The sequence below is a fragment of the Rhipicephalus microplus genome, chromosome X (assembly GCF_043290135.1).
Source record: "Rhipicephalus microplus isolate Deutch F79 chromosome X, USDA_Rmic, whole genome shotgun sequence".
NCBI lineage: Eukaryota > Metazoa > Arthropoda > Arachnida > Ixodida > Ixodidae > Rhipicephalus > Rhipicephalus microplus.
The window spans coordinates 449280869-449306412 of record NC_134710.1 but is presented as its reverse complement, the minus strand read 5'-3'; the positions used below and the strand labels follow the sequence as shown (position 1 = coordinate 449306412).

At 45.6% G+C, this 25544-nt stretch overlaps 1 protein-coding gene across 1 annotated transcript in view; it reads left to right on the top strand.

Annotated features, from left to right (window-relative positions):
- Positions 1–25544, top strand: part of LOC142775514 (uncharacterized) — a 43622-nt gene that overhangs the window by 11356 nt on the left and 6722 nt on the right. The window contains exon 4 of the mRNA XM_075876957.1: positions 18891–18950. Within this exon, the coding sequence (XP_075733072.1) occupies positions 18891–18950 (60 nt within the window). The remainder of the gene's footprint in view (positions 1–18890; positions 18951–25544) is intronic.

Genomic DNA, 25544 nt, shown 5'->3' with positions numbered 1-25544 from the left:
AGCAGGCGGTGGCGCTGCGGTAGCGTTAGAATCGATCCCAGCGCGTCGTCTGCTACTGCTACAACGGAAAAGGCGCCGACAGGAGACTACCGAAGCGGTTAACCCTTTTATTCGAGAAGCAGAAGTGAAACTTTGCTCGCATTTAACCTTTACCGAAAAGAGCTTTCTCGTTTTTTTCGCAACATTATAACCAGAAACAAACAGCACGTAAGACATGACAAAAAGAAAAGGCAAACTATAAAGCGCGCTTACCTTCATTTCTGTTCGCGTTTTAGCCGGCGTTTTGTTTTGGCCAGTATATGTGCAAATCACCCCAGGATCCCGTAATGCTCAGCTATATATAACCTTACCAGAACACGTGTTACACAGCCAAAATCTGCTGAAAAGCTTATAAAATCAAGAACGAGCAAAGAAGCCAGAAAAAAATTGTTTTGTAACTTTTATTTGACGTCATGAAACTGAAAGCAGCAGCTGCATTATTTACAGGGACATATTTACAAGGGTTAAGTGGTCAGAGTTGTACTGCAAGCCTTCACATCAGCTTCACTTTCTTTCTAGCAGATGCGACTTTTTCTGAAGAGCTGAAGCTTTTACAAGTATCTCTGGCAGCGAAATGCAGTCTTAGCACTATGTAGGAGTGAAGAAGCTCTGCCGTAGTGGTGACCTTGTGAACAGAACAGCCCACACTAGTAATGTCGCAGTCCTCAAGAGCGTCGAGGAGGCCCCAAAACGTAACTCCAAGTGTAACTCCAAGTGGCTCCAAGTTTAACTGCAAAATGGCTTCTAAAACAAGCCTAGCTAGCACTCTTCCAGGGGCGGCATGTCTCGTAGCAAAACTTGCAATTGGTTGCACCCAGGAGTGAAATAAATGCACAAAAATGAGTACCAAAGCGTGGTCAGCTGTTGTTTCTGAGTCATGATTATCTCCATAATCAACGAAGCCATAAACCTTGAAAGTACTCTTGTTAAATGCGACAACTTCTCGCACCTTCATTTCATCCAGTACTAGCGTTCCGTAGCATTGTACTCCTGCTTTGTTCTTCATAAAGGCCCCAATACTGTCAAGAGATACCTTGTTGAAGCCGAATTCACATGGCATTCCTTTCATCATTTGTCTCAGCCTTGTGGTTGTTGGAAGTGGCATGAGCTTCATTTTTGACATTAGTCTATAGGCTCTGGGGCTTGAAATTCTCAATAGAAGACAAGTCATGAGCCATTCGTGTTCATAACACCTTCCTCGCGGCAATTTTGCCTTTGCGACTTTCAATGCTGACCTAAAGGCAAGTTGCTGCGCTTGCGGAAGACTTTCCACTGCTTTTTCAACTTTGCTCGCTGAAACTTCAGACAAACAGCGTCTCAGTGTAGACACATCTCTTAGCTCTTTCGCGAAAGACAGTGGCCCTGATAACCTTTTTCTTTAGGTTTTGAATTTCACGTTCAGCCTTCCGTTTTGTGCTTTTTTTAGAACGACGCTTCATTCTATCTCCAAAGTTTTTTTTGTTTTTTTGCATGGAGGGCACAAGTGCTCACCTGACAGCACCATGCATTTCTTGTTTCGCCATACACCCTGCCTTTTCATTTCTGCCTTTGACGATAAAATACCTGGAAACAGCTCACATTTACACCCAGGGCAAATCTTGAGCGCATCGATGAAGCGAAGAAACATTGTTAAATTCTTCTGGCTTGTTAGCAGGGTCGGAATGTTTCCATCTTTCTCGATGTAGCTGCACGGCGGGACAAGCACACCTCTTGAACTAACTTCAGTCGCCAAGTCTTGCCGGATTACAACCGTCTTTTCAATGTACACAACGCCCCCAGACTCTTCGAGTTTGTAGAAGATAACTTGGATGGTAGAAGCCCTCACATTCCACGAATCAAATGTCGGGCTGCCCTGCACACTAGCAAGCAAGGGCGCAGTTCCTAGCGTGATAACATCGGTGCATTCATCAACATCCATGCCGTCACATGCGTCAGTTTTGTCGTACAAATATTCATCACTTTGGCAGGAAGAAACTTGGGCGGAAACCACTGACCACACTTTGGGTGGCTTTCTTGCTGACTTCGGCACCGTTGGTTTTGAGAGATGCTTAGGTACGTTCGGAAAACTTCGAGGCACAGCGCGCTCCTTCAGTGTCCATCTGCCTCGCGGTATCGTTACGGTTTGACCGTTCAATGTGTGCTGTTGCGGATCCCACCGCTGAGGACCCGTTGTTGCGGATCCCGGCACTGTTCACCAGTTGTTGCAGATCGGGGGCTGCCCGGTCTCTTGTGGTAGCGTGGTGTAGCTTCGGGTTGAGGAAACGAACGCTGACAAAATGGGGATACGAAAAACAAACAGGTTTATGCAACTATTTACACTTATTTACAGCATAGAAAGGTTAGGAGTTCACAAACCACGAACGTGGTGGTTGAACCGTTACATGGTTCAGAGCGACGTCCTGCACTCTGCGGCGTCGTTATAAGCCCTGTCGGGCTCCTCCTTCTTGAGTGGAACACCAATCACACACACACACAACAGGCGAGGGGTACGAGCATGCACGGCGCATGTGAACATCCAATATTGAGTCGTGATCACTGCACTGCAAGTTGGCGCCAGAGGGGCTCTTCCTTGTCGTGTGTGTCGCTGGTCGAGGGGTCCCAAGCTCCGGACAGCAGACATCAAACGGTCCGTCAATCTGTCCGCTCAATTAGCAGGACAATTTGTGGCGGCGGCCGCGGTTTCTTCCAAAGAAGACGCTGTCTTTGTTGTCCTCTCTGGAACGGCTTACGGCGTCGTGGTGGCTAACAGGGACAATATCTGGTGGGCATAGGCAGCCAGCCAGTCGGCTACTTGTTTGAGGATTAAAAGAGCGCCGCTCTCCCGTCATCTCTGGACGCTGGTTCCGAGAAAACTGTGTTCCAGGCGTGGGAACGCTGCCTGGCTACGCTTCCCAGCGACAGCATGGCGCCTACTGACGGCGGTCATAACAGCTTTCCCCTCGCCAGATGAGTCACGGAGGGCAGCAGTCACCGCTGCTGCTCGCAGGGATGACGAAAGGGTCAGTAGTTGAATGCCAGGAACTGGCCTTCGCTTGTGGCATGGTCCGGGTGATTGCCGAATCTTCGACAGCATCTCTGATACTCGACCACATGTATTAGCAAGCACTCGGCCCCCCTCGAACAAACCAAGCCAAAAGAGGGATGGCAAACCAATTTTAATTACTAGCTTTAACAAAAGCTCACACTCAGAACTCTCAGGACTCCTTTGTGCTGAGAAACCAGACGTGCTACCTTACACAGTTCACATAATAAGGTGCACGAAAAAAACTAAAATATCAATTTTGTGACATTAAGAGCACCCTAGAATGGCTTAAAAAGAGCGGCGGAGCACGTCAGCGTTTCCATTCAATTTGCCTTTTTTTACCTAATGTCAAAATGATATTTCTGAAAAATCAAGCTTCGCCTCACCAGGCGACTGTTCTTTGATGTCACGGTTTGCAGCCACGTCAGGAGAAAATGGTCTGTGTCTAATTTAAATTAAGCACCTCCGAGATAACACTGCAACTGATGAATGGCCTACCCATTGCAAGCGCACTCCTTTCCTGAAGCGCAGTACGTTATCACACGAGTGCCCAAATTCTAGCTAAAGTAAAGCGCATCTTTACCTGTTACCACTGTCGTACTGACATAAAAAAGCTCCTTCCTTATTTTCATCGCTGACCACTTTCATCGGTTCTGTCCTGCTGAGAGCATCGGTCCAGAATTCGGATTCAGCGAGCGTTAAAATTGTCCTGATGTTCGTCTGTTTACGGTCGCCAATAACCGTCTACTACTGAGACATGAAGCTCACCAGCCTCCCGAAAGCTTAACCTAAGCTTTGACCTAACGGGCTACCTCAATGGTTAGGGAAAGCTTAAATGATCCGCTCATATGATCAATCGTCTCCAAAGAAAACCAACAAAACCTAGAGACGAACACTGGTTTCTAGAAGGTTGATTTGGTTAAAGTTACCTGCCTATGCTAACGTCTCTGGGAAAAAAGGAAATAAACCACTGAGCTCTTCTGAGCGTTTTCAATTCACCTTATTCCTACAGCGCTGCAAAATGCACGGCACTACTAACCAAACGCTTTAGCCTTCAAAGTTGATCTAATTACTTATCCTTACATTACGTTTCAACACACCGTGTACAACACAAAAGTAATCTTAGGTGCAATACTTATCAAAAGCACCCTACAACACTTGCACTGGTTTATGCTAAAACCGTGCGCCAATTGTTCTCAATTCTCATAGCGCGTAACGACTACACCTTGTCACGCCAAGTTTAATCATCTTACAAAATTATTTGGTTCATTCTAACATCTTCCCTCAAATGCTCATTCACTCCAAATCGACATGGCAGTGAAGGCACGCAATATGAGACTAAACCTTTGAAACACTAAAAAAATGAAACATTTTGTTCAGTTTTTTTTGGTATATTCGTAAAAATGATTAAAGCTTCGATGCTATCTTTCAGCCTTTGGTTCGGCGGTTTTCCTTTTGAAAAAATTACACCGCATCACGTAACTTACAAAATTTAAAAGACTTGAATACGCATCTTGACGTACCCTGAGTAACAGTATTTAGCACGCCTGTGAAAAAGTTACTCGAACTGACCGTTCCCCCTTTTTCAACTAGATTCTTTTGAATCGCACCCTATGGGGCCATGGTCCCGACAGTTTTCGAGCACGCCAGAAGCTACAAAATGCACACACTCTAAGCAGTGAACAGCTGTCATACCTCATTTTACACTTGGGCCTGTTCCCCTCAGGAATTTGAAAGGGACGCCAGAAACAGGGTTGAGACCGGGGACATTGTCTCTTTGTGCTCGCCCCGACGCAGTTTTTAGCCACTCTGCGCTTTCGACTTTGATCCATCGGGCAAGGCCGCTTTTCCGAAGTCGTCGAACGCAACCGCGCTTTTCGTTGGGGTAAAGCACCTCGTTTCTCCCCTCTACACCTGGCTCGCCGCTTGTGCTTCCCTGAACGTTCCTTGAAACGGATTAACGGCCTACCCTCTCGTCTTTCTTGCGACTGAGTGGGGCCTGTCCTAGGCTTGCGCAGTGACGAACGCCTCCGCTTCTTCCTTTTTCTGCGACGTTTGCAAACCAGCTCGGTATTATCGCTGCACTGCTGAAGCGTGGCGCTCTTGCTCTCATCAGCCACTGCGCTAACCATGCCTGCATGTGACGATCTCGAGACGTCCTCTCGAGGCATGAGGTTGGTTTCCAGCTTCTTACTGAGCCCACTAGGGCGGCTGGCACACACCTCATCCCCGCAAGGACCATCATTTGATACTGTCTCTACCTCGAGACCGGCCAAGGCCTCGTTCTCTACGTCATTTACATTGATGCATTTGAGGATATGCGGGCCCTTTTCTGGCGCGATCTCTCGTTCTAGCGCTTCCTGACACACTTTGACATCCAGCGCTTTTTGACGCGCCTCACTTTCAGACTCTTGTCTTTCTGCTTCGCGCTTTCTTTAAGACTCTTGCCTGAGCTGCTCTTCTTTTCTACAGACAGAAGTTCCGAATATCCTGAACATTTCTGCCTTAACTACCTCGTAGTTGTTCGCGTCCTGCTCACTGAGTCGCGCAACAGCTTCATCTGCCTCGCAAGGCAGAACCGTGAGTAGCCTATGACACCATGTGTCTCGTTTAAATGATAGTTCCTCGCCCTTCCGCTCAAATATCATAAAGTACAAGCCAATATCCCCTGAATCTGTATATAGCTGCATGTACCTAGACATCCAGAACTCTGCCTTGAAGTTGCGATAAGGTACCACTTGCTGGGGACTACTGCCCGACCTATTCTTCAACTCAAGTTCTCGTTTGCGGATCGCAATCTCGTGTTCCAGTCGTTCAATTTCACGCTCGCGTTCTAAGCGGCGTTTCTCTCTCTCAGACTGCTGTCTTTTTGTTTCACGCTCGCATTCTAAGCGACGCTCCTCTCTTTCGCACTCACGCCTCTCCTCCTCTTCCTTCTGCTGTCTCTTTCTTTGACTGATGAGGTCCCATGCTTCACAGAGCTCCTCATCATCAGCCCCCAAATCATTAATCACTTGTATGATTATAGGTTTTCATGCCAAACCCTTTGTATCGATCCCCAATTCCTCACACAACAGCAACAAGTCCGGCTTCTGCAGCTCCCGTAAGTCTATGATCGTACTGAGTGCTCGCTGCTTCCAAAATAACTTTCCGAAACGGCGAAACTGAGTCTTTCGGCAAAGTTAACTACCTGTTCTAAAATTTAACCCTCTTTTAGAACCTGGTTCACTCAAGGGAAAAGCCAAGCACTCACCCATACGTGATTTATGTCTCGAGCCAGCTGCTTCCCTTGGGCCGACTGTTGTTGTCACTTGTAGCTTCGTATCCCACCGCTGACAACCAGTTGTTGTGGGTCGGAAGGAAGGTCGCTGGAGGATACAAAACACAAAACAGGTTTATGCAACTATTTACACTTATTTACAGCATAGAAAGGCTAGGAGTTCACAAACCACGAACGTGGTGGTTGAACCGTTACACGGTTCAGAGCGACGTCCTGCACTCTGTGGCGTCGTTATAAGCCCTGTCGGGCTCCTCCTTCTTGAGTGGAACACCAATCACACACACACACAACAGGCGTGGGGAACGAGCATGCACGGCACACGTGAACATCCAATATTGAGTCGTGATCACTGCACTGCAAGTTGGCGCCAGAGGGGCTCTTCCTTGTCGTGTGTGTCGCTGGTCGAGGGGTGCCAAGCTCCGGAAAGCAGACATCAAACGGTCCGCCAATCTGTCCGCTCAATTAGCAGGGCAATTTGTGGCAGCGGCTGCGGTTTCTTCCAAAGAAGACGCTGTCTTTGTTGTCCTCTCTGGAACGGCTTACGGCGTCGTGGCGGCTAGCAGGGACAATACCTGGTGGGCATAGGCAGCCGGCCAGTCGGCTACTTGTTTGAGGATTAAAAGAGCACCGCTCTCCCGTCATCTCTGGACGCTGGTTCTGAGAACACTGGGTTCCAGGCGTGGGAACGCTGCCCAGCTACGCTTCTCAGCGACAGCATGGTGCCTGCTGACGGCGGTCATAACAGTGCTCATAGCAGCTTATGATGTCTACAGTCTCAAAATGAATGTCACAGACGTACGTTTTTGGCGTTACCTTAAAGTTCTTCCGTGGAATCGCGTTTTGTCATGCCTTCAGTAAGTCAGGGTCCTTTGGGGGCTTGAAAAAATGTCGCCGTCCGGGATTTACAGCTGCCGAAGCATACCCCGAACGACCGCCGGGCGCGCTGAACGTCGGCATGTCGAGAATCCGTGCTGACACTTCATGGTATTCACTGCAAAGAGTTCATACCACTGTAGAACATGTCCAAGCTGGAAGTACAGGCGTGATGAACGTGCGAGCGCCAGCAACACACCAAAAGCACGTGTCTGAAGCAAGCGTCACCGCCACTCACTGCTTCCCAACCGATCTCAACTAGGGTGCCTTGATGCCCGCGCGCTCCGCTGAGAGTGAGGACACCCGCGTCGTCTGCTAAGACCGCCGCCATTGCGCCTCCCCACCACAACTCGACCGTATGCGAAGCCCGCTACGCAACGCGCGTGTGTTGCCCTGATAAGCCCGGAAACATGTGCAAGCTAGCGAGCTTTTCTTCTTATTGAAGCTTGGACATCTTTTAGAGTTAATTTTGCCTGAATGCATGCAGCGAGCGCATATTTCATTTAAGCTGACGGCTTGCGCGTGATTTATGCGCTAGAGGCAGAAGCTGACTCTTTTATGTTGAAGAGAAATCCCTACGCCGGTTACCACAGAGGGGATTCTAAATCTATATCGGTGGTGTCGTTTATATGCTTTCTTTGTTAGTGTTAATTGTTATCTGAGGCTTTTACGTTCTAAAATGACACCAGATTGCAGGACTGCAGCAATTTTGACAATCAGTTTTTTTTTTGCCTGCACTAGCTGACACAGTACATGGGTGTCCTCTGGTGTTTTACGTTATTCAAAATGAGACCGCCGTGGCCTAGATCGAAAGCGCGAGTCTCGCGTCCGCAACCGAGCACCTGCCCACGGTAAAACTGAGGCGGACGCCTTTCGTATTGCATTAACTATTTCTCCACGATCTTCTCATCGCACAACTTGACTTGTTTTTTTGTTTTTTTTGCGACATAGCGTGTTCATTCTACACAGCGGTGCCCCGTCTTGTCTTCATGCATCTTCTTTGTATGGACGCTTCGCGAGTACAGTTTGCATAAGCACTTGTGTATGATCCCTGATAGCTCACAGTATTAATAAATAAATTATTTACTTAAATAATAATGCGTGCTGACAGAGTTTAAATATTGACGGTGTGTGTGTGTGTGTGTGTGTGTGTGTGTGTGTGTGTGTGTGTGCGTGTGTACACGCCTGCCGTTTCCCCTATTATCATCCAGTGTAGAAATAGTTTATTTTTGCGCATAAATGCAGCGCTGCCAGAAGCAATTCAAATTATACGCTCCATGGCGGAATTCACTGAGTACTGTCACTAGTTGCTTCGCAGTGGTCGTAAAGGATTAAAAAAACAACATCAATTGCGTAATGATTCGAGACAAGACAAAAAGAAAACTTGAAGTACAGGAACAATGAAAAAAAATTGAACTGCACACATTCTTACAAGGGTCATCACACCAGCATAGAAGGCGTACCTAAACCAAGGAAAAGATCGTAGAAAGAAAGAACCTGCGTGGCTTTGTAATGGTTCGGGCGCTTGAACGGTCAGTAATCGAATTCCGGCCGCAGTGGCCCCACTTCGATGGAGATGCAATGCCGGAGTTCTTAAACTTAGGTGGAAGTTACATAAAAACACCTGTTCAAAATTTCCGAAGTCCTCCAATGTATACCGCGTCTCTCGTGATCATATGGTGATTCCTGAACGTACACATAGTCTTCAAACTTCATTGGGTACGACACCACCGCTGCGCATTCCCACAAATGAATATTACGAAAAAAAACAAGGATATCATCTGCAAAGAAACACGTGTAATGTATATTTAATGATAAAGTTTTCATCGCACATAGTGAAACCAAGAATGAAGGGCAGATACAGTACCAACCAAGAGCAGCAAGCAATGTTTACGAAGTGAAATACGCGATTCATGCACACGAGAATCAAGCATACAGCCGTCAGCGTGTCTGTTGCTTACACGAAATTGGTGCCGGTAAAAATTACGCATGCGGAATACCGGCTGGAAACTTACGCTGTAAATGGATGATCTGTTTGTTGGATGCCACTTGTCATGTTTGATTTTCACTGTTGAAAAGGCCTTCATTTCGGGTCTCTTAGGAAACGATACAGCTTCCAGAGTTTCTGCAATGATTAGTGCCCTGCGACACGCAATAACCGCTACGGGGACGGTAGCGAGCGCATTAAACCGGAGAAAAGCGAGCGCCAGCACAATTATTCGGGCGCAGCGAACACGCAGAAGTGACTGAGTGGAGTCAAAATGGCGGCCATGCCGCCGTTAAGGCCGAGGAGGCGGCACCTACCCTTGCAAAAGCTGACACCACTCTAAGCGGCGGCGCGCGCATCGAGGCACTCTAATCTCAACGGAACGCCAGCGCCACCTTTCGCAACGACGACAAAACGACGCCGCCTCTCGAAGCGAGTTTGCAAACTGAAAAGTATCTAAAAACGTTGTCTCTGGCATGCGGGCGACGGCTTGGTGTGTGTGTGTTAAGGCTGATTTGTGTGGCGTTATCGAGCAAGTTTTCCATGAATTAAGCCAGCCTGCGGATTTTATTTTCTTCGTTACTCTATAGGACGGCCAAGAATTGGTCATTAGGGAACCACTGCGCTGTTTCGAGGTGCAGTAACAACAACAGAAAAAGGAAACTGCTACCGAAAGAAATATGTCACATGCATCACCAGAAGCAGAGCTTTTGTGGCTGTGGACTCTTCAAGTTCCATTATTTTCCTGTTGACGAGGAGAAGCGGCTTCTATGGCTTGCAAAATTGAACGGGAAATACTTTGTACCTTCCGCGGGTACTCGGGCATGTTCAGAGAAATTCTTCTTAGGCGAACAAAACCACAATGATTAGGCTACCTACAGCATTTTGTTGCATTTTGTGGTACATTCCTTACATGCTTACCATGTGTACTTGATTCGCTATCATTTCAAACCTGTAGTTATTCTAAATTAATTTAACAAAGTTAACGTTTTGTTCAGTATAATTGGACCACAAAAGAAATGAACCCACTGGCAAAGGCTGGTTTAAGAATTATTTGCACTCTTGTGCTGTTTTGATCTCCTGTGATGTTAAACACTGTCACACAAAAATTGGTTCAGCTCATGTATTTATGAGCAGACCTTGGACTTTTTTTGCAAACGTGCTACGAAAGCATAAGTTTGAGCTATATAATTTACCCAAATTTCACACTGATAAATTAGTGTTTAACTTCAGGTCAGGCTTTCTTTGGAAGGTCATGAGTGACCTTATGGCCATTTACGTGATGTGATCTTAATTTGCATGAAATTCATTGTAATTTTTGGTCTTCTATGGACCATTATTGCCAATTAAAAATGTCTTGTTTTCACTCACCAAAAATTAGTGGTGATGAGGAGAGGTTCTTGAGGTTACTTTTGGACAGAAATATACAAGAATAAGAAGGAGGTAGAGGAAATTGGGCAAGCGCTCTTAACTTGTGACTGGTGTATACCTCAAAAAGAAGTTATGTAACGACTGCATCTTGCCGGTATTTATCTATGGAGCAGAAAGCTGGAGGTTTACGAAAAGGGCTCAGCTTAAATTGAGGACGACGCAGCAAGTGGTGGAAAGGAAAATGATAGGTGTAACCTCAAGAGACAACAGGAGAGCAGAGTAGGTCAGGGAATAAGCAGGAGTCAAGGATATTATAGTTGAAATGGACATGGGCCAGGCATGTAGCGCATAGGCAAGATAACTGCTGTTTGTTAAGCGTAACTGACTGGACTTCAAGAGAAGACAAGAGGGTGAGAGGGAGACAGAAAGTTAGGAGGGCAGATGATAGGAAGATGGCGAGTATAAAGTGGCAGCAGAAAGCAAAAGAGCAAGTTGACAGGCGGAACATAGGAGAGGCCTTTGTCCTGCAGTGGGTGTAGTCAGGCTGATGATGATAATAGAAGAAATTTGTTAACGTTGTATTTGAATGCCGTCTTTTAACTTATAAGCGAAGTTGTGTAATTTGGAGGAATGATTCAGGTGAAAAGGATCTTTCTATATTCAAAGAATGGACCATATGCAAAATTGCTTTGTGCTCTGGCAACACTGTGCATTTTGACCCCGCCGCCATTTTAATGTGGGCGAGCGGTCGACGGCAACGCGTTCGCTAGTACGGCCGTACGACGCCTGAACATTTACTTCACTGCGCTGAGCTACTGCGATAGCCTCCGCAAGACGTTTCCCAGTGCCCGAACATGTGATGTGGAAAACTGTTTAGGAATTTCGCCACATATATTGAATGACACTGTAGCGGACTTTATAAACCAGGCTCCGACGTCATCCAAGCAGCAAACCAAATCTTGTGCCTTCGCCGTGGAAGCGCACACCTTGCCATTGTCGGTTGTGACCAACGCCTGTGACACAAGGTACGTAAGCGACGTTTCTGAAAGCATGCAGTGCTTTTCCTTTTGGAGCAACGTACAAATAGTGCCGCCGATGTTAATGTCGTGCGGGCGTTCTCGGCGAGGTCGGTCATGTCACTGCGTGTTTCTTTCACTGCACGTGCTCGCGTGCATGGATAACTTGTCATTATGGTTTTGCAAGAGGAGGCTATGTTTTAGCGTTTATTTTTAGCATGTCCAATCAGCCGGCGTGGTCGCATAGGAACTTCGCAGCTGTTCCGGTGGTTCAGCGTGCATGCCTCGAAAGACATGGCTTGTACTATAAAAACAGTTTTTTGCGCAAACAAATTTCACTTCCGCACATATGCAATACTGGTCTAATATTAATGTGCTGCCTTTACGAGTGCGCATGCTGCTTTGTATGAAAAACGACGTACACTAGTTTGTTCACTAAACATTTAGACTAAACGGGTCTACAAGGACAGCTAGAAAGAACGGAACTGATCCACCACAAGCGCCAACGTAAGTTAACAGCGAGACTTCTTAAAAATCTGATTCATTGGGTGCACGTTAGTTCGGAGATTTTTATTGGCATGTGGTTTTCCAACTCGTGAATAAAAACCAGTGTTTTTGATGTTACACAAGAGGTTGTTCACATCAAAGCACTTCATTCAGGTTTTGTACTTTTGCACTGTAACGTAAGCTGCGCAGGGATATTCCCGAATGACATAGTCAGTGCTTTGTGGAGAGTAAGTTGCATAATCTTGTTGCTTTGCATAAAGCTGTCTTGGCCAGTACCACGACAGCTTTATTCGTACTTGTGATATGGCACTCGGTAAAAAGATGGCAAGCTTGACAGTATGCAGCTTACAAAGTTCTTTTTTGTTGTTGTTCTTATAGTCTCGGAATTGTCTATGCACGTGGCACGTGCTACCGAAGCCAGAAGAAGAGTGGCCGGCCGCGCAAAGTCTGCTTGGCTTTGAAAACTGACAGTGGAGCAGTGGCTGATTCTACTTGTGAGCACCCCGCTGGGAGTGGTGGTGCGTGCAGCCACATTCTTGCGGCTCGGCGCGTCCTTCTTCTGCTGAAGCAGAAGGGCTTCAAAGAGGCACCACCAGAGCTTTCATGCACAGAGTTGCCACAGCAATGGAGGCACCCCCGACGACAAGGCATCAGGCCCATGGCCATGCAAAACATGGACTGGCGGAGTCCACGTGAGGGTGGCATGGACATGTCAATGTCACCCTTATTCGCTTGCATTAAACACCCACGGTCCACCTACACTGACCACAAAGCGAGTTCACCAGTCGAAGTGACACTACTCGACTGGCTGGAGCGCATCATCTCAACTCTAAATATACCCCACTCGAAGTTACACCGACCGCTCATTGCATCCTCCGCTGCGTTTCTAAAGGACACTTTCATAATAAAGCACCGTTTTATAAAAACCCTTGTCAGAGCACGCGTAACTGTCTGGATCGTGGGCGCGTCCCCGCCGCCGTATTCAAAGCGTTGCCAACGCCTCTGGCGCGAACGGATGGCAGACGACGTAACTCCTTCGCTAACTGCCCATCCGTCGCATTTTCCCACGTGCACGAAGCCGGAGTCCGGCTCGCATTTTCCGTCGCAGGCGGAGTGCTGTCCGAAAAGCCCAGTCACCCAAAGGTGTTGTGGTGAGCTAAGAGGAGACCGTAGACAATAAAATTTCTCTCCCGCATCCGCCCCGCCAGACAGACAAAGGCGCGTTGCGTGTGAAAAAGCCATCAGAAGTTTGTGGTCGCCCGCGCGTAGTGGTCAAGCCTCGCCAGCATAAAAATGGCGGATATGGTACCTGCTAGGTTCACTAGATGGCGCTGTTAATTTCGCATATTGCCTATTGATGAATGAAATCTGCCACTTGTCTTACTAGTTTCTGGGTAGACTTCTTGCTATGAAATGTCATGTGTAGTTTTATGTATTCCTAATGTCTTAGACTTCAATAAAGAACTAACTTGTGAAGCCCTTAACTGAACTTGTATAGCCCTTAACTGTTGTGAAAATTGAACTACCAGAGGTTCGGAAAACATTACCAGTATTTTATCTCTCTGACACAAAACTCTAAGAGCTTGACTATCATGCACATGATGACACCACCTCAAGTCACATATGTAAGGACATTTGTTACGTCCTTGTTTTATATTATTTGAAACAGGGGTTTTTCTGAAGGATTGAATGGAGCTTGAGGACGAACCCTTTCAAGAAGTTATGAATGAGCTCCCCCTTAATGACAGGGTGGTGATTGTGGCTGAAGGGGCTCCAAAAGCTTGATGCCCTCTATTATTGTTTGTTTTATCAGTGGTTTTCGAGACTTGCAATGTATTGACTTTTTTACAAGATTTCCAAAATGAATGCTCTGAATTTTTAGTTCATTGCTTTTGCACTCCAAAGGAGCCAGTGTTGTTACCCTTATTCTGGAGCTTTTTTTTCTTTAAGGGACACATTTCAAATTCTCTCTTTAGTTAATTTTCTCCAAAGTCTGGCAGGCATCCATTGAGTTGGAAAAATTTATGGCAGGAAATAGCAATGAGCGACCAACAGCAGAAATAAAAACATTTGAGACCCTGCTAAAGGGGCCTCCTTAGCTTAATGAAATGTGTCAAGTAGCATTGGCTATAGTGGTTCTGATGATGTGTCATAAGCAACGAGTTTACACCATTGATTGGTTGCGTGAGTTGCGATTGTGTTTACCAATGCGTAAATATGGCAGTACTTTCAGATTATGCCTTGACATTCTTTTTTGAAATATTTTTGTGCTTTTCTGGTCAATGCCATGGTACATAACGGCTGTGTGTTCTGCATTGCCTTTGCTGTGATGGGCTTGTTTTTTTGCATCAAAATTGTGCTTGGGCATCAAACTTGTTGAAAAAAGCACGCTGTTCGAAATGCAGTATTGACAGTCCGTGGCATTGACTGGGATTCCGTCAAGACAAGAAAATGGCCTTAATCTCAAACTTCCGCATGTTCTAGAAAAAAAAACACTCAACTGCTACCCAGGCAATCGTCACCCAATATGCACATGATTTTCGGCACCTCATAGAGCCCGTATAACTATTAACACTTAGAACATATCTTTCATACACAACAAGCCCTTCTAGCGCCGCGAGGTTGAAATGTCTTCTCATTTTTATGACCGGTTCATTTTCTGTCATAAGTACGTGGCAAAGAGCTTATACTGTGGCATGATGTCAGGGTAGAGTGGGAGCTGATACTAGCCTTTAAAAATGCACAGTAATTAACTTTCCAAGGTGCACCTATGCTTACTATTGTTTTTTAGTGTTTTTTGGTCTTGGGTTTCAGTTGACCTACAAAACCTAATTTATAATTGTAGTGTAACTACCGTTTTAACATGAAATCAGTCATTGTGTCTAATTTTATCCCTGATAGGCTGCTTATTTTTCTAATTCTATTCTTTCAGGCACTTCACAGGGGGGCATTAGTTCAACGGGTTTTAGTGAAAGGTAACAAATAATGGGATTTTCATTTCCCTTTGAAAGCTTGCTGGAGCATGTTCGAAATGCTCTTAAAGCCCAGACGCCACTTTCCTGAAGAGAAAGAAAAGAATTGGGGTGGTGTGTAGTTGAGAAAATGACCAGAATATGCTCCAGGCCCAGACGAGACTTCATTCGAGAGGCAGCCATGATAGTAGTGCAGGCTTTTCCTGATGCCCTTTAAGATCGTGACCATAGTGGGGATCTGCTAGGAAGAGTGTATGACTGATTGTTTCAGGAATTAGAAATGCGAGTTGAAAACATGACTCGGAGAAAAGCAACTACCTCACCAGATGAGCGGAGGCCGAAGAAGCTGGTTAAGTGGTCGTATGGATGCGTTAATTGGTAGCCTGTGAGGAACTTGGAACCACCAGAGGGCATTAATGAAAGGAATAATTTTTTAAAACGAGAGCGGCAGAAAAGCCTTAAAGATGTGAACACGGCACTTCGTACAATGTGCATGGAAGAAACTTATCCCGAACAGAGAGTTTCATAAATGCCGATCCTCCTTCCCATGTTTCCACTGTGAAGGAAGAATGGCCAATGCTCATTCACAAGCCATTCTTTTATAAACATGGGAATAAGCTCCTCGCCAAGGACGTCAAGGTGCAAAGTGTTTCATTACTTATAATCTTGCTCTTATGTCCAAAAGTTATTTATCTTTGCTTTCCCTCTTTGACTTCCGACCATCACGGAATATAGGCCTAATGGCTAACATTCTAATGAGCCTCGCGCTATTATTCTGTTGTGGTTGCCTCACGAATTGCCATCAACCTAAGTTCTTGCCAGCTGACTTGGTCTTACTTTTCTACTTTCAGTTCTTACAGCAATATAAAAAACTTTACCCTTTTTTCACCGTCAAGTCATATTAACAGGCCGCCATGACTCATCCCAGTGTCTGTCACTAAAGTTATCTCCCATTCACTGACATCTTTTCTCTGTCAATGACCACTACTTTATGAGTTTTAAGCTTCTTGTTCAATGTTTTTGGACGATTTTTCTACCTTTTGCTTTCTCTTGAAATGACAAATCAGTGAAGGCTTGCTCTATTTTGAGCTTATACTGTTTAAGGTCTATATCACTTCTACAACCCTCCAATCTTGGCTGCAGAAACCATCTATGTAACCTGGTATGAACCTTTTTGACTATAGTAAGATACGACTTAAAAAGTCTGGGAGTCCAGGGAGGGCTCTCCCAAATGATCGAAGCGTGGCAGCTGATTGCCTTGCCTTCTACAGAAACAGTTCTGCTACTGCAATCAGCCACGCTTTCAAAAGATGTGGTCACATGCCATCTGGCTCATGACTTCAGTCTGGAACATGGGCCCATTGGTGCAGGCTTTTGCGCATCTCCTTTTGATTTGTAAATGCCAGATTTCTAAAGATATATCCAACTATAAGTGTCTGACTTGAAAACTTAGCCCTGTTTAAACCATTGTCGCAGAGCATGTGTCCTTTATTCTTTATCATCCTTGTACTTTCTTTGTACTGTTTCCTAGTTTTCTAATCTCTTTACCGCTTGTTTAAATGCTTGATACTGCATGAGCTATTTATTATATTAGAAGAAGGTGCAAAATGTTCCTAATTAACTTTTTTCGTGTGCAAAGTTATACGCAGGTAATTAAAATTGGACAATAATTTCTACAGAATCGTTCTATAGAAAAATAATTTCTAAAGGTTTTCTGAAGTAACATATCACAGTTGAGTAAAGTTTATGCTGGTCAGATACTAAGGGTATCCTGTCTGCTATCATAGCTAAGAATTTTTCTTGGAGACAGTAGCACAGATCTGAATTTACTAGCAACAAACAGCAAACTGTAGTGTTTAATCTAGCATTTTTTAAGCATAAGCCAAGTGATTCTTATGGAACACTAGGAAATAAAAGTCAGATATTCCTCAAGGTTATGAACAGCTGCTAGCAAGAAAGAATTTTACCAACATTATTACCACTTTCCCTTATTTCTACCTGCCAGTTATAGATATTTATTTATATTTTAGGTATATTTGGTAATTGTCTTCTCAATGCGAGTTTCTGCACTTCCTTAGTTTCACCATATATTAGAAGTATTCTGTGCATTCTTTACCGCCAAAACATTTGTTACCCAGTGAAGTTAATTCAGGACTCTGTGATTTAAAGATGCACTATCATTCATCAGTACATGTGATGTTTCAGACAATATTTGATAAAAAAGTGTCAGCGTACACACCACCACTTATTCAGTACTTAGAGACGGTCCCAAAAAATATTGTGTATTGGCTGGTGATCATGCAAGAAGATACAAAAAGGCAACACGAATGCAGTGGAAGAAGCTCTGCTGCCTGTTCTCTGCGCACATTTCAAAGAAGACGAAAGCCGTTTGTTCCAAGTCTTTGAAATGAGTTGCATTTCACTTAGAGGTTTTAAGTGCTGTCTTGAACTTTCATAAGGCATAGAGCACATCCTGTTTACAAGTGTTATGGCTGCTGCTAGACAAAAAGAAGCATTAACAAAATTTATGTTCAAGAAATTATTTTTTATATTGCTGTATCAGTTCGTGAATCCCTATTTTTTAATGGTGTCATATTACTTCGGAACTAAAAGAGCTTTGTTTAAAGTCAGAAAGCCCACAAAATCTTTACGCACGTTATTTTATTATTTATTTAAACAATAAACAATAAAGCCTTCTGTTACATATACTTTAGCTCAGGTTAGCCTAGAACATTGATTCTTGCAACATTGTAATCTGATGATACATATTATTTTAATGTGCTGTTATCTTTTTTAATATCAAATATTTTAGCAGGAGGTAACTTCTAGTGCAGTCCGCACAGAATTTATCAATTTTTAAGTGTATGAAACCTACTTTTTACACACACACAAAAAAATCATTACGAGTTCGAAATTGGCACGCAAAATTACACATTTAGTACTAACATGATTCAAAAAGGTCATAGAGGAAAATAATACTTCCTTTTTCGCGCTCAGTCATGCGAAGCTTGGCACATGGAAGCATGGGCAGGCCATACTTGTACTCTCTGTTGTCTGATGCCAAGCGTCAGGATCTGCGACTTCTCTCAAGAGTACGCACTTTTTTGGGATGCCTCTTCACTATCTGGCCTCGATGGTGGTGCAGCCAGGCTGTGCATCATAGAGCAAAGGTTACATGCGATGCCTAGTCCTAGGCATAGCTTGCATGCTTAGTTTTTGTTCTCACTCTATTTTCACTGTTTTCTTGATATTTCCTGTCTCTATTTTTGCGTTTACCACTGTTTCTCTGTCATTTTTATACGCTCAGTTTTACTTTCTCCTTTCCTCATTTTGCTCCTCAAGCTCGGTATCCTTCCATACCTTTTGCTACGCAATATGATACAAGGCTATGCTGTGCTCTGCTAGCGTGCTTGCTTTGGATTAAGAGTACGCAGGTTAACATCCCACCCTGCGAAGATTTTTCTTGGTAGAATTTTTTGTTTTATATATGTTTATTTCTTTCTCTTTTTCTATACTCATCCTCTCACCCATAAGGGCTACTACAGGCTCAATGCTACGGTATGAGCCCACAGGTACATCAGCGCACGACTACACCTCAGATCTATGACGTGAGACGTAGCAGCGAGTAGTGGGATTGGCGCTAAATTTGGTACATTTACCTGTTCCTAATGCCAGTAGTTTAACAGCAGGATCAAATATATAAGACGGGCATAAGTAGCTTCACCTTTATATCTGCTCAAGTGGAATGTCCAAAATGCTGAGATGCGTTTTTGAGGAAACATGCTCCTAACATTGCTCAAGTGTATTCCTCTTTATTTTCCAGGACCTAGCATCACAGAAAAACTCCCTGAACTGCCACGCACCCCTACTATCATTGCACTTGGTAAGTTCAAACATGAGCTTTCATTGCATTGCTATATATGTCCGAATAATTATGTAGCCTAATTGCATTGCATTTGCCTCGCATGTTATCACCACATTTGCTGCCTTTATAGTAGGGAGGGCAGGAATAATTGCGATGTCAGGAAAGATTATAATGTGCTCCTTTTTCTGACCATGTACAAGAGTTTCTTTCCTTTGGTTAGGGTTTCTGCTGGCTGTGCTTAAGGAATATAAAGGATACAAGTGTTTTTGTCTTGCATATTGAATAGGTACTTTTTGTTTTTATTAATATTAACTTGTCAGTACGGCTTTTAATGTGCTCTGATGGTGGAAAATCCTGTCAGTGATAACCACAAGCAGCCTGCACATTCATTGCATCCCCTTGGCTAGCTTAAGTGAGACGATTTGTTGAAATGACAACATAGCACATTGTCTGCTGCAAGTTGTCATCATGAGGAGAAGGTGGAGCAATTTCGATTACCAAACCGTATTGAATTTGTGTGCACTTAACTACTGTGTGGCTCCCATCTGCAGCAAACACATGTTCAATTGAGTGCTTATTTAAAGAAGTGACTTTTGACACTATCTCTGCCGAAAGTTGTTTCTATGCAGCTATACAAATGAAAACCATCTAAACTAAATCTGTGGTGGGCATCTGTCACTGTAGAGCCTTTCAATGCAAGTTATCAAAAAGTAGAGGTGCTTATCACATAAAGCTCTAAAGTCATGATAGAACCTACCTAAATCAGCTCTCTGAGCAATGTTCACAGTGTTCATCAGTGAGTAACGAAAGATTTTTGGATCTCCTGGGAAGAAGAAGACGAAGTGATTCTTTGTAGAACACATCTCGCTCGTCTCAGTGCTCTTCTGGACTTTTCGCTGCAGTTGCGGGGTGTATTGCCCCGTCGGTTGCGGTAATGGATGTACAACCTCACGAGGCGACGTCCGACTCCGGTTTTACCGCGGCCACTACCTCGAGGAAGCGAGGAAACACATCCTGTGAGAGCGATCACACTGAGCTGTACTCCGCATCTTGCGACGAGTCCTCAGACGACGGCTTTCAACCTGTCCTGCACCGCAAGGCCAAGCGACGGATCATCAATCCATCGCCGGTGTCAAGTACAGCCACCGTGAAAACGGCGCCCCAGGGATGGCCCCATTCCATCCTGTTTGTGCCAAAGAACGCTACCGAAAGTCTGCGTGTTCTGAACAGGCAAGCGTTTTCGCTCTATTTTGAGAACACAGTGCCGAACGAGATTAAAGACCTACGGCTTAATACAAGAAGAAACATCCTGGCTGTCGATGTGTGGCACCCAAGTGCGCTGAGCACGCTGCAACAAGTAACACAACTGGGAAACATTGCAGTTAGGTCCATCATACCAGCTGATGGTGGGACCACATCAGGAGTCATTTACGACATTAACACGGAAATCCCAAACGCAGACCTTCCAGCACTTATAAAACCAGCGAGTCAAGACAACGTCATTGTCAGCGTCGGACGGCTTGGTAACACACGCTGTATAAGAGTAACGTTCAAAGGCGACTGTCTTCCCGCATACGTTAACGTTGGCCACTTTCGTCAGCAAGTTCGACCGTTCATTCCTAAACCCGTGCAATGCTTCAATTGTCAAAAGATCGGCCATGTAAAGGGTGTTTGCAGAAGCTCCGCAGCGTGCCCCCGGTGCGCCGAACCACACGCGGAAGAGAACTGTAGCGCTACCACACTGAAGTGTCCTAACTGTCAGGGTGCTCACAAGGCTTCTTCGAAAGAATGTCCACACATAAAGAAAGAATTCTCTATTCTGAAGCAAATGGCACGAGACAGCTCAACCCACACAAAAGCTGCCGAGAAAATCCGGCGAAGACGACGTCACCGTCGAAGGTCTTCACGTCGGAGAGCGCCAACTTCAGGCGATAAGTCGACGCATCAGGAAAGATCGCCAGCTGCAGTTTACAGCACGGCAAACACAGACGTTGGAAAAGAGCAAAGGGGCAGACCAGTTTCTACAGAAGAGTGGCCTCCACTTACGCGTACACAACGCTCAGAAAAGCCGCAGCAGAAGCCGTCTTCTTCAGAGCAAGCTGCTGCAATGGAGGACTTGCGGAACACAGATCAGCAAGTGATAGCTCTTTTGCGACCCTTAATTAACGCCATCCGCTTGTTGTTAAGCGACATGCACACACCGTCAGCAAGAAGTGTATTGCAATTACTGGACGCTTTGAGTCCAGTACTCGCAGTGCTTGAGTAAACAATGGCTCACCAGCCACTGTCTTTCAGAGAAGAGGTCCGAAAAGCAACTATTATTCAATGGAATGCCCGGGGACTGAGGTCACGCATCGCCGATTTCCGTCGGTTCGTATACACCATTAAGTTCCCCATCAGTGTCATCTGGGAGCCAAATTTGCTGAAAGAAAGCAGACTTTCTTGTTATGAGTCATTCATGTCGTCTACAACTGCGGACAATAGCAAAGTTCTGATGTTTATTCGCCGCGACCTCACCTACATCCATCACCCGGTGTCACCCCACGACGACAATCAATATATAAGTATAACAGTGAAAAGGAGACTTACCATCACGGTTGTGGGTGCCTACCTCTCTCCGTCAAGCCGTTTCGACCATACAAGACTACAAGGTATCCTGTCAGCAACTTCTCACCCGTACATTATAATTGGGGACTTCAATGCCCATCATACAATCTGGGGAAGTTCGAAGACCAATGTTAAAGGGAGAAAGTTGGTGTCCTTCGCCTCCGAAAACCAACTTTTCTTGCCAAATGATGGCAGTTCAACGTTCCTACGTGGTTCAAGGTATAGCAGCTGCCTTGACCTGGCCTTTGTCTCACGTGGCCTCGTCAGGCATGCTGAGTGGTTTCCAGACAGAGAAACGCATGGAAGTGACCACATTCCCACTTACGTCAAAATCGAAGGATTGTCCCATGCTAAGATACGCGATAGTGTTCAGAGAGTGGACTGGTTGAAATTCTAGTCTCGCATGGAAGAGCAATGTGAAGCAAACATATCCCTCGACATAGAGGAGATAATTAAAAGCACAATACACGATACTACGTGTACCATCACCTGCTCTCCCAAAGTAACGGAATTGGACGTCGAGCTAGAACGACTTCGAGCAATCCGACGGCGTGCTGAACGAAGATACCGACGCACGGAGGCAATAGAAGACTTACAGATTGCTCGACGTATACAAAAGAAGATTCAGCGCCGGATAAATAAACTGGAGTCACAACGTTGGATGCTTTTTGTGAGTCACTTGATCCACGAAAACCTTTATCCCAATTGTGGAAGACGGTACGAGGTCTCCGCACAAAACCCACTCAGTGGTCACCATTCAGGGCTCTCGCACTTTCTGAACAGAGACGCGGCATTGACGTGGCAGAAGACTTCTGTGCCAGAGTGTCTGGGCCACCCGCAGTGCCAAATAGCCCATTGCCCTCGACTAAATGTCCAGAAACACTGGATTCCCGCATGGATATGCCTTTTTCCATCGTGGAGCTCAGAGCAGCACTAGCTTTGTGTGGACGCACGTCGGCACCAGGGCCCGATGTAATTTCTTATAGGGCATTGTGTCATCTGGGTGAACGCGCGAGAATCGTCTTTTGGAGTTGTACAACAAATCCTGGCAAGATGGAACGCTCTCGACAACCTGGAAGACAAGTCGCCTAGTTCCACTTCTGAAGCCAGGCAAGTCACCGTTGGACCTCTCATCTTAACGTCCGATCGCATTGGCCAGTTGTGTATGCAAAGTTATGGAGAGGATGATCCTTGGACGCCTGGAGTGATTCTTGGAGTATAACAACATCTACCCAGATGCCATGGCAGGCCTTCGGCGTGGTCGACCATCGATTGACAACGTAGTCGACCTGGTCACTTATGTCCAACACGAAAAAGGCCGTAAGCGTCTCTGCGCATCTTTGTTCCTAGACGTCAAAGGGGCGTATGACAACGTTACGCATGAAGCTGTTCTCACCGCTCTCGAAGATATAGGAGTAGGTGGTCGGATGCATCGCTGGATACGTAGTTATTTGTCAATGCGATCCTTCTTTGTGAGCACTGAAGATGGTCCAACCTCTCGACATTACAGCCACTGTCGCGTCCCCCAGGGTGGCGTACTCAGCCCTGTGCTGTTCAATCTTACGTTAATTGCTCTCACTGAGCATCTGCCAAGCACGGTCAGGCTATCAATGTACGCAGATGATATCTGCGTTTGGGCATCGGCTGTAACACGCCTGCAGTTACGAGAGAGAATTCAAAAAGCTGCCACTGTAACATTACGCTACCTCAGAAATTGAGGCTTGGAAATTTCTTCCGAGAAATGCGCCCTCGTAGCTTTTACACGAAAGCCTATGGATAAGTACACTATAAGCATCAATGGTCAAACTGTACCATACGTTCGATCGCACAAGTTTATGGGCGTCATAATTGACAGGAATCTATCATGGGGCGATCACGTTTCGTACATGAAGAAACGGTTAATGGACATCTGTAATATACTGAAGTTCTTTGCAGGGAAGACTTGGGGAATGTCTCCCAGTGCAATGCTACAGCTGTACAGAGTACTTTTTTTCGGTTTCCTGCGGTACAGTTTACCGGCATCGACCAATGCAAGCAAAACAAGCCTTCGAACGCTACAGAGTGTTTAGTCCCAGGCACTCCGGATTTGCCTCGGCTTGCCTCGTAGTGCGTAAACAATGGCTACTATAGCTATCGCCGGTGACCACCTCATCACGACACATATCGACGTTGAGGCACTTAGGACACATATAAGGCATATTGCTCGGACACCCTGCCACCACCTAGCCTCTTTACCAGCAGACAGACCACGTTCGTCATTTTGCCAAACGGTCACCACATACCGCGATTCTTTGCCAACATGCTTCACACCCGCCGCCAGGCCTTCGACTCCTCTCTGGTGCCTGACTCAGGCTAACATCAGGCTAACTATACCTGGCATCAAGAAAAAGGCAGATATGTCGTCACCTGCTCTAAGACAACTTGCTCTGCTCTTGTTTTACGAGACGTATCAAGGCTGTATACAAGTATACACCGACGGCTCTGTTTTACAGAAGAGTTCAACAGCATCATTTGTAATACCGATAAAAGACACGACAAGAACATTCAAGACCTCCCACCTCACGACATCAACGGGAGCCGAGCTCACAGCTCTTCGTGCCGCATTGGAATTCATCAGCGATCAACAGCCACAAAAATGGACAATTTTCAGTGACTCAAAGGCGGCACTGCAATCCCTTTTATCACCTTTACGCCACGGCCCGTACGAACAGCTGGTATTTGATATTGCAGAAAAGACTCACAAATTTATTGAGGAAGGACTTGAAATAGCCTTTCAATGGCTTCGAAGTCACTGTGGAATAATTGGCAATGAACGGGCCGATCGAGCTGCCCGTTCTGCCCATTCTGAAAGCGATGAAATATCAATTAGGCTTTCCAGAACTGACGCCGCACGGAAACTCCGCATGCTTGCTCGCAAGCGCACCACGTCACAATGGAACGAGTCACAATTCATCCATGCACGGTTAGGTACTTTAGACCCAACCCTCAGTCTTCAAATTCCTCCGGAATTACGCCGACGAGACGCTACTATGCTGTGCAGATTATGGTTGGGCGTCGCATTTACCAATGCGTACGCGTTCCGCATAGGAATGGCTGACACTGCTGCATGTGACCATTGTGGCAGTGATGAAACAACTTGGCACATTCTGTGTGAATGCCCACAATACTGCTCGCAGAGACAGTCACTCTGCAGTGCACTAGATGAACTGGACAATCAGCCTCTTTCGGAACAAAGACTCCTGTGCTACCGACAGGACTTTATGTCGCAGAAGAAGGCTGTGAAGGCGCTCCTGCGCTTCTTGCGTTCAACCGGCCTGTCCAAACGACTGTGATCCAAACTCCCTGAATAAGTGTGCATGCGGTTTTTTTCCTAATTTATTTTATATCTATCCTCTTTCCGACCCTTTACCCCACCCCCGTAGAGGGTAGCAAACCAGTTCGTCTAGGTTAACCTCCCTGTCTCTTCCTTTTAATTATTTCTCTCTGTCTCTCTCTCTTGGATCTCCTGTGCAGCTTGCTGCACTCACGAAAAACAGCTGCTGCTACGACTGCAGGAAGACATTATCTCTGTTTTCCAATAAGTATAGTGTTGCTGACTTAGCTGCATTATGCAAGGAAATGTGCTACACATTGTATTAGCCCTTCCTCGTCCCCAGGATTCCGGCTCACGAGCAGGAGGCGCGCTTTCCCGCACGGTGGGGGCAGGGCTCCGCGTCAATGTTTGGGACCGGAGAAGAAAACGATAATAACTCCTCTCCTTTTCTTATTTCCTCATTGCTCTCATGGTTTCAAGTAGGTACTGTATGAACCTTTTTTTTTGCCGGGATTACAGTATCGTTGTTGCAATAGTGCGAGTTCCCTAGCTTATTAAATGATAATGCACGGCGCCTATGGGCGCTCTCAGAAATATCGGCTGTTTTACCGCATTTGAATCGCTGCCCTGAAGACGTGCTTGAAGATATCTAATTGCTTTCTGAGATTTAGGTACTGACATATGTCTAGTTC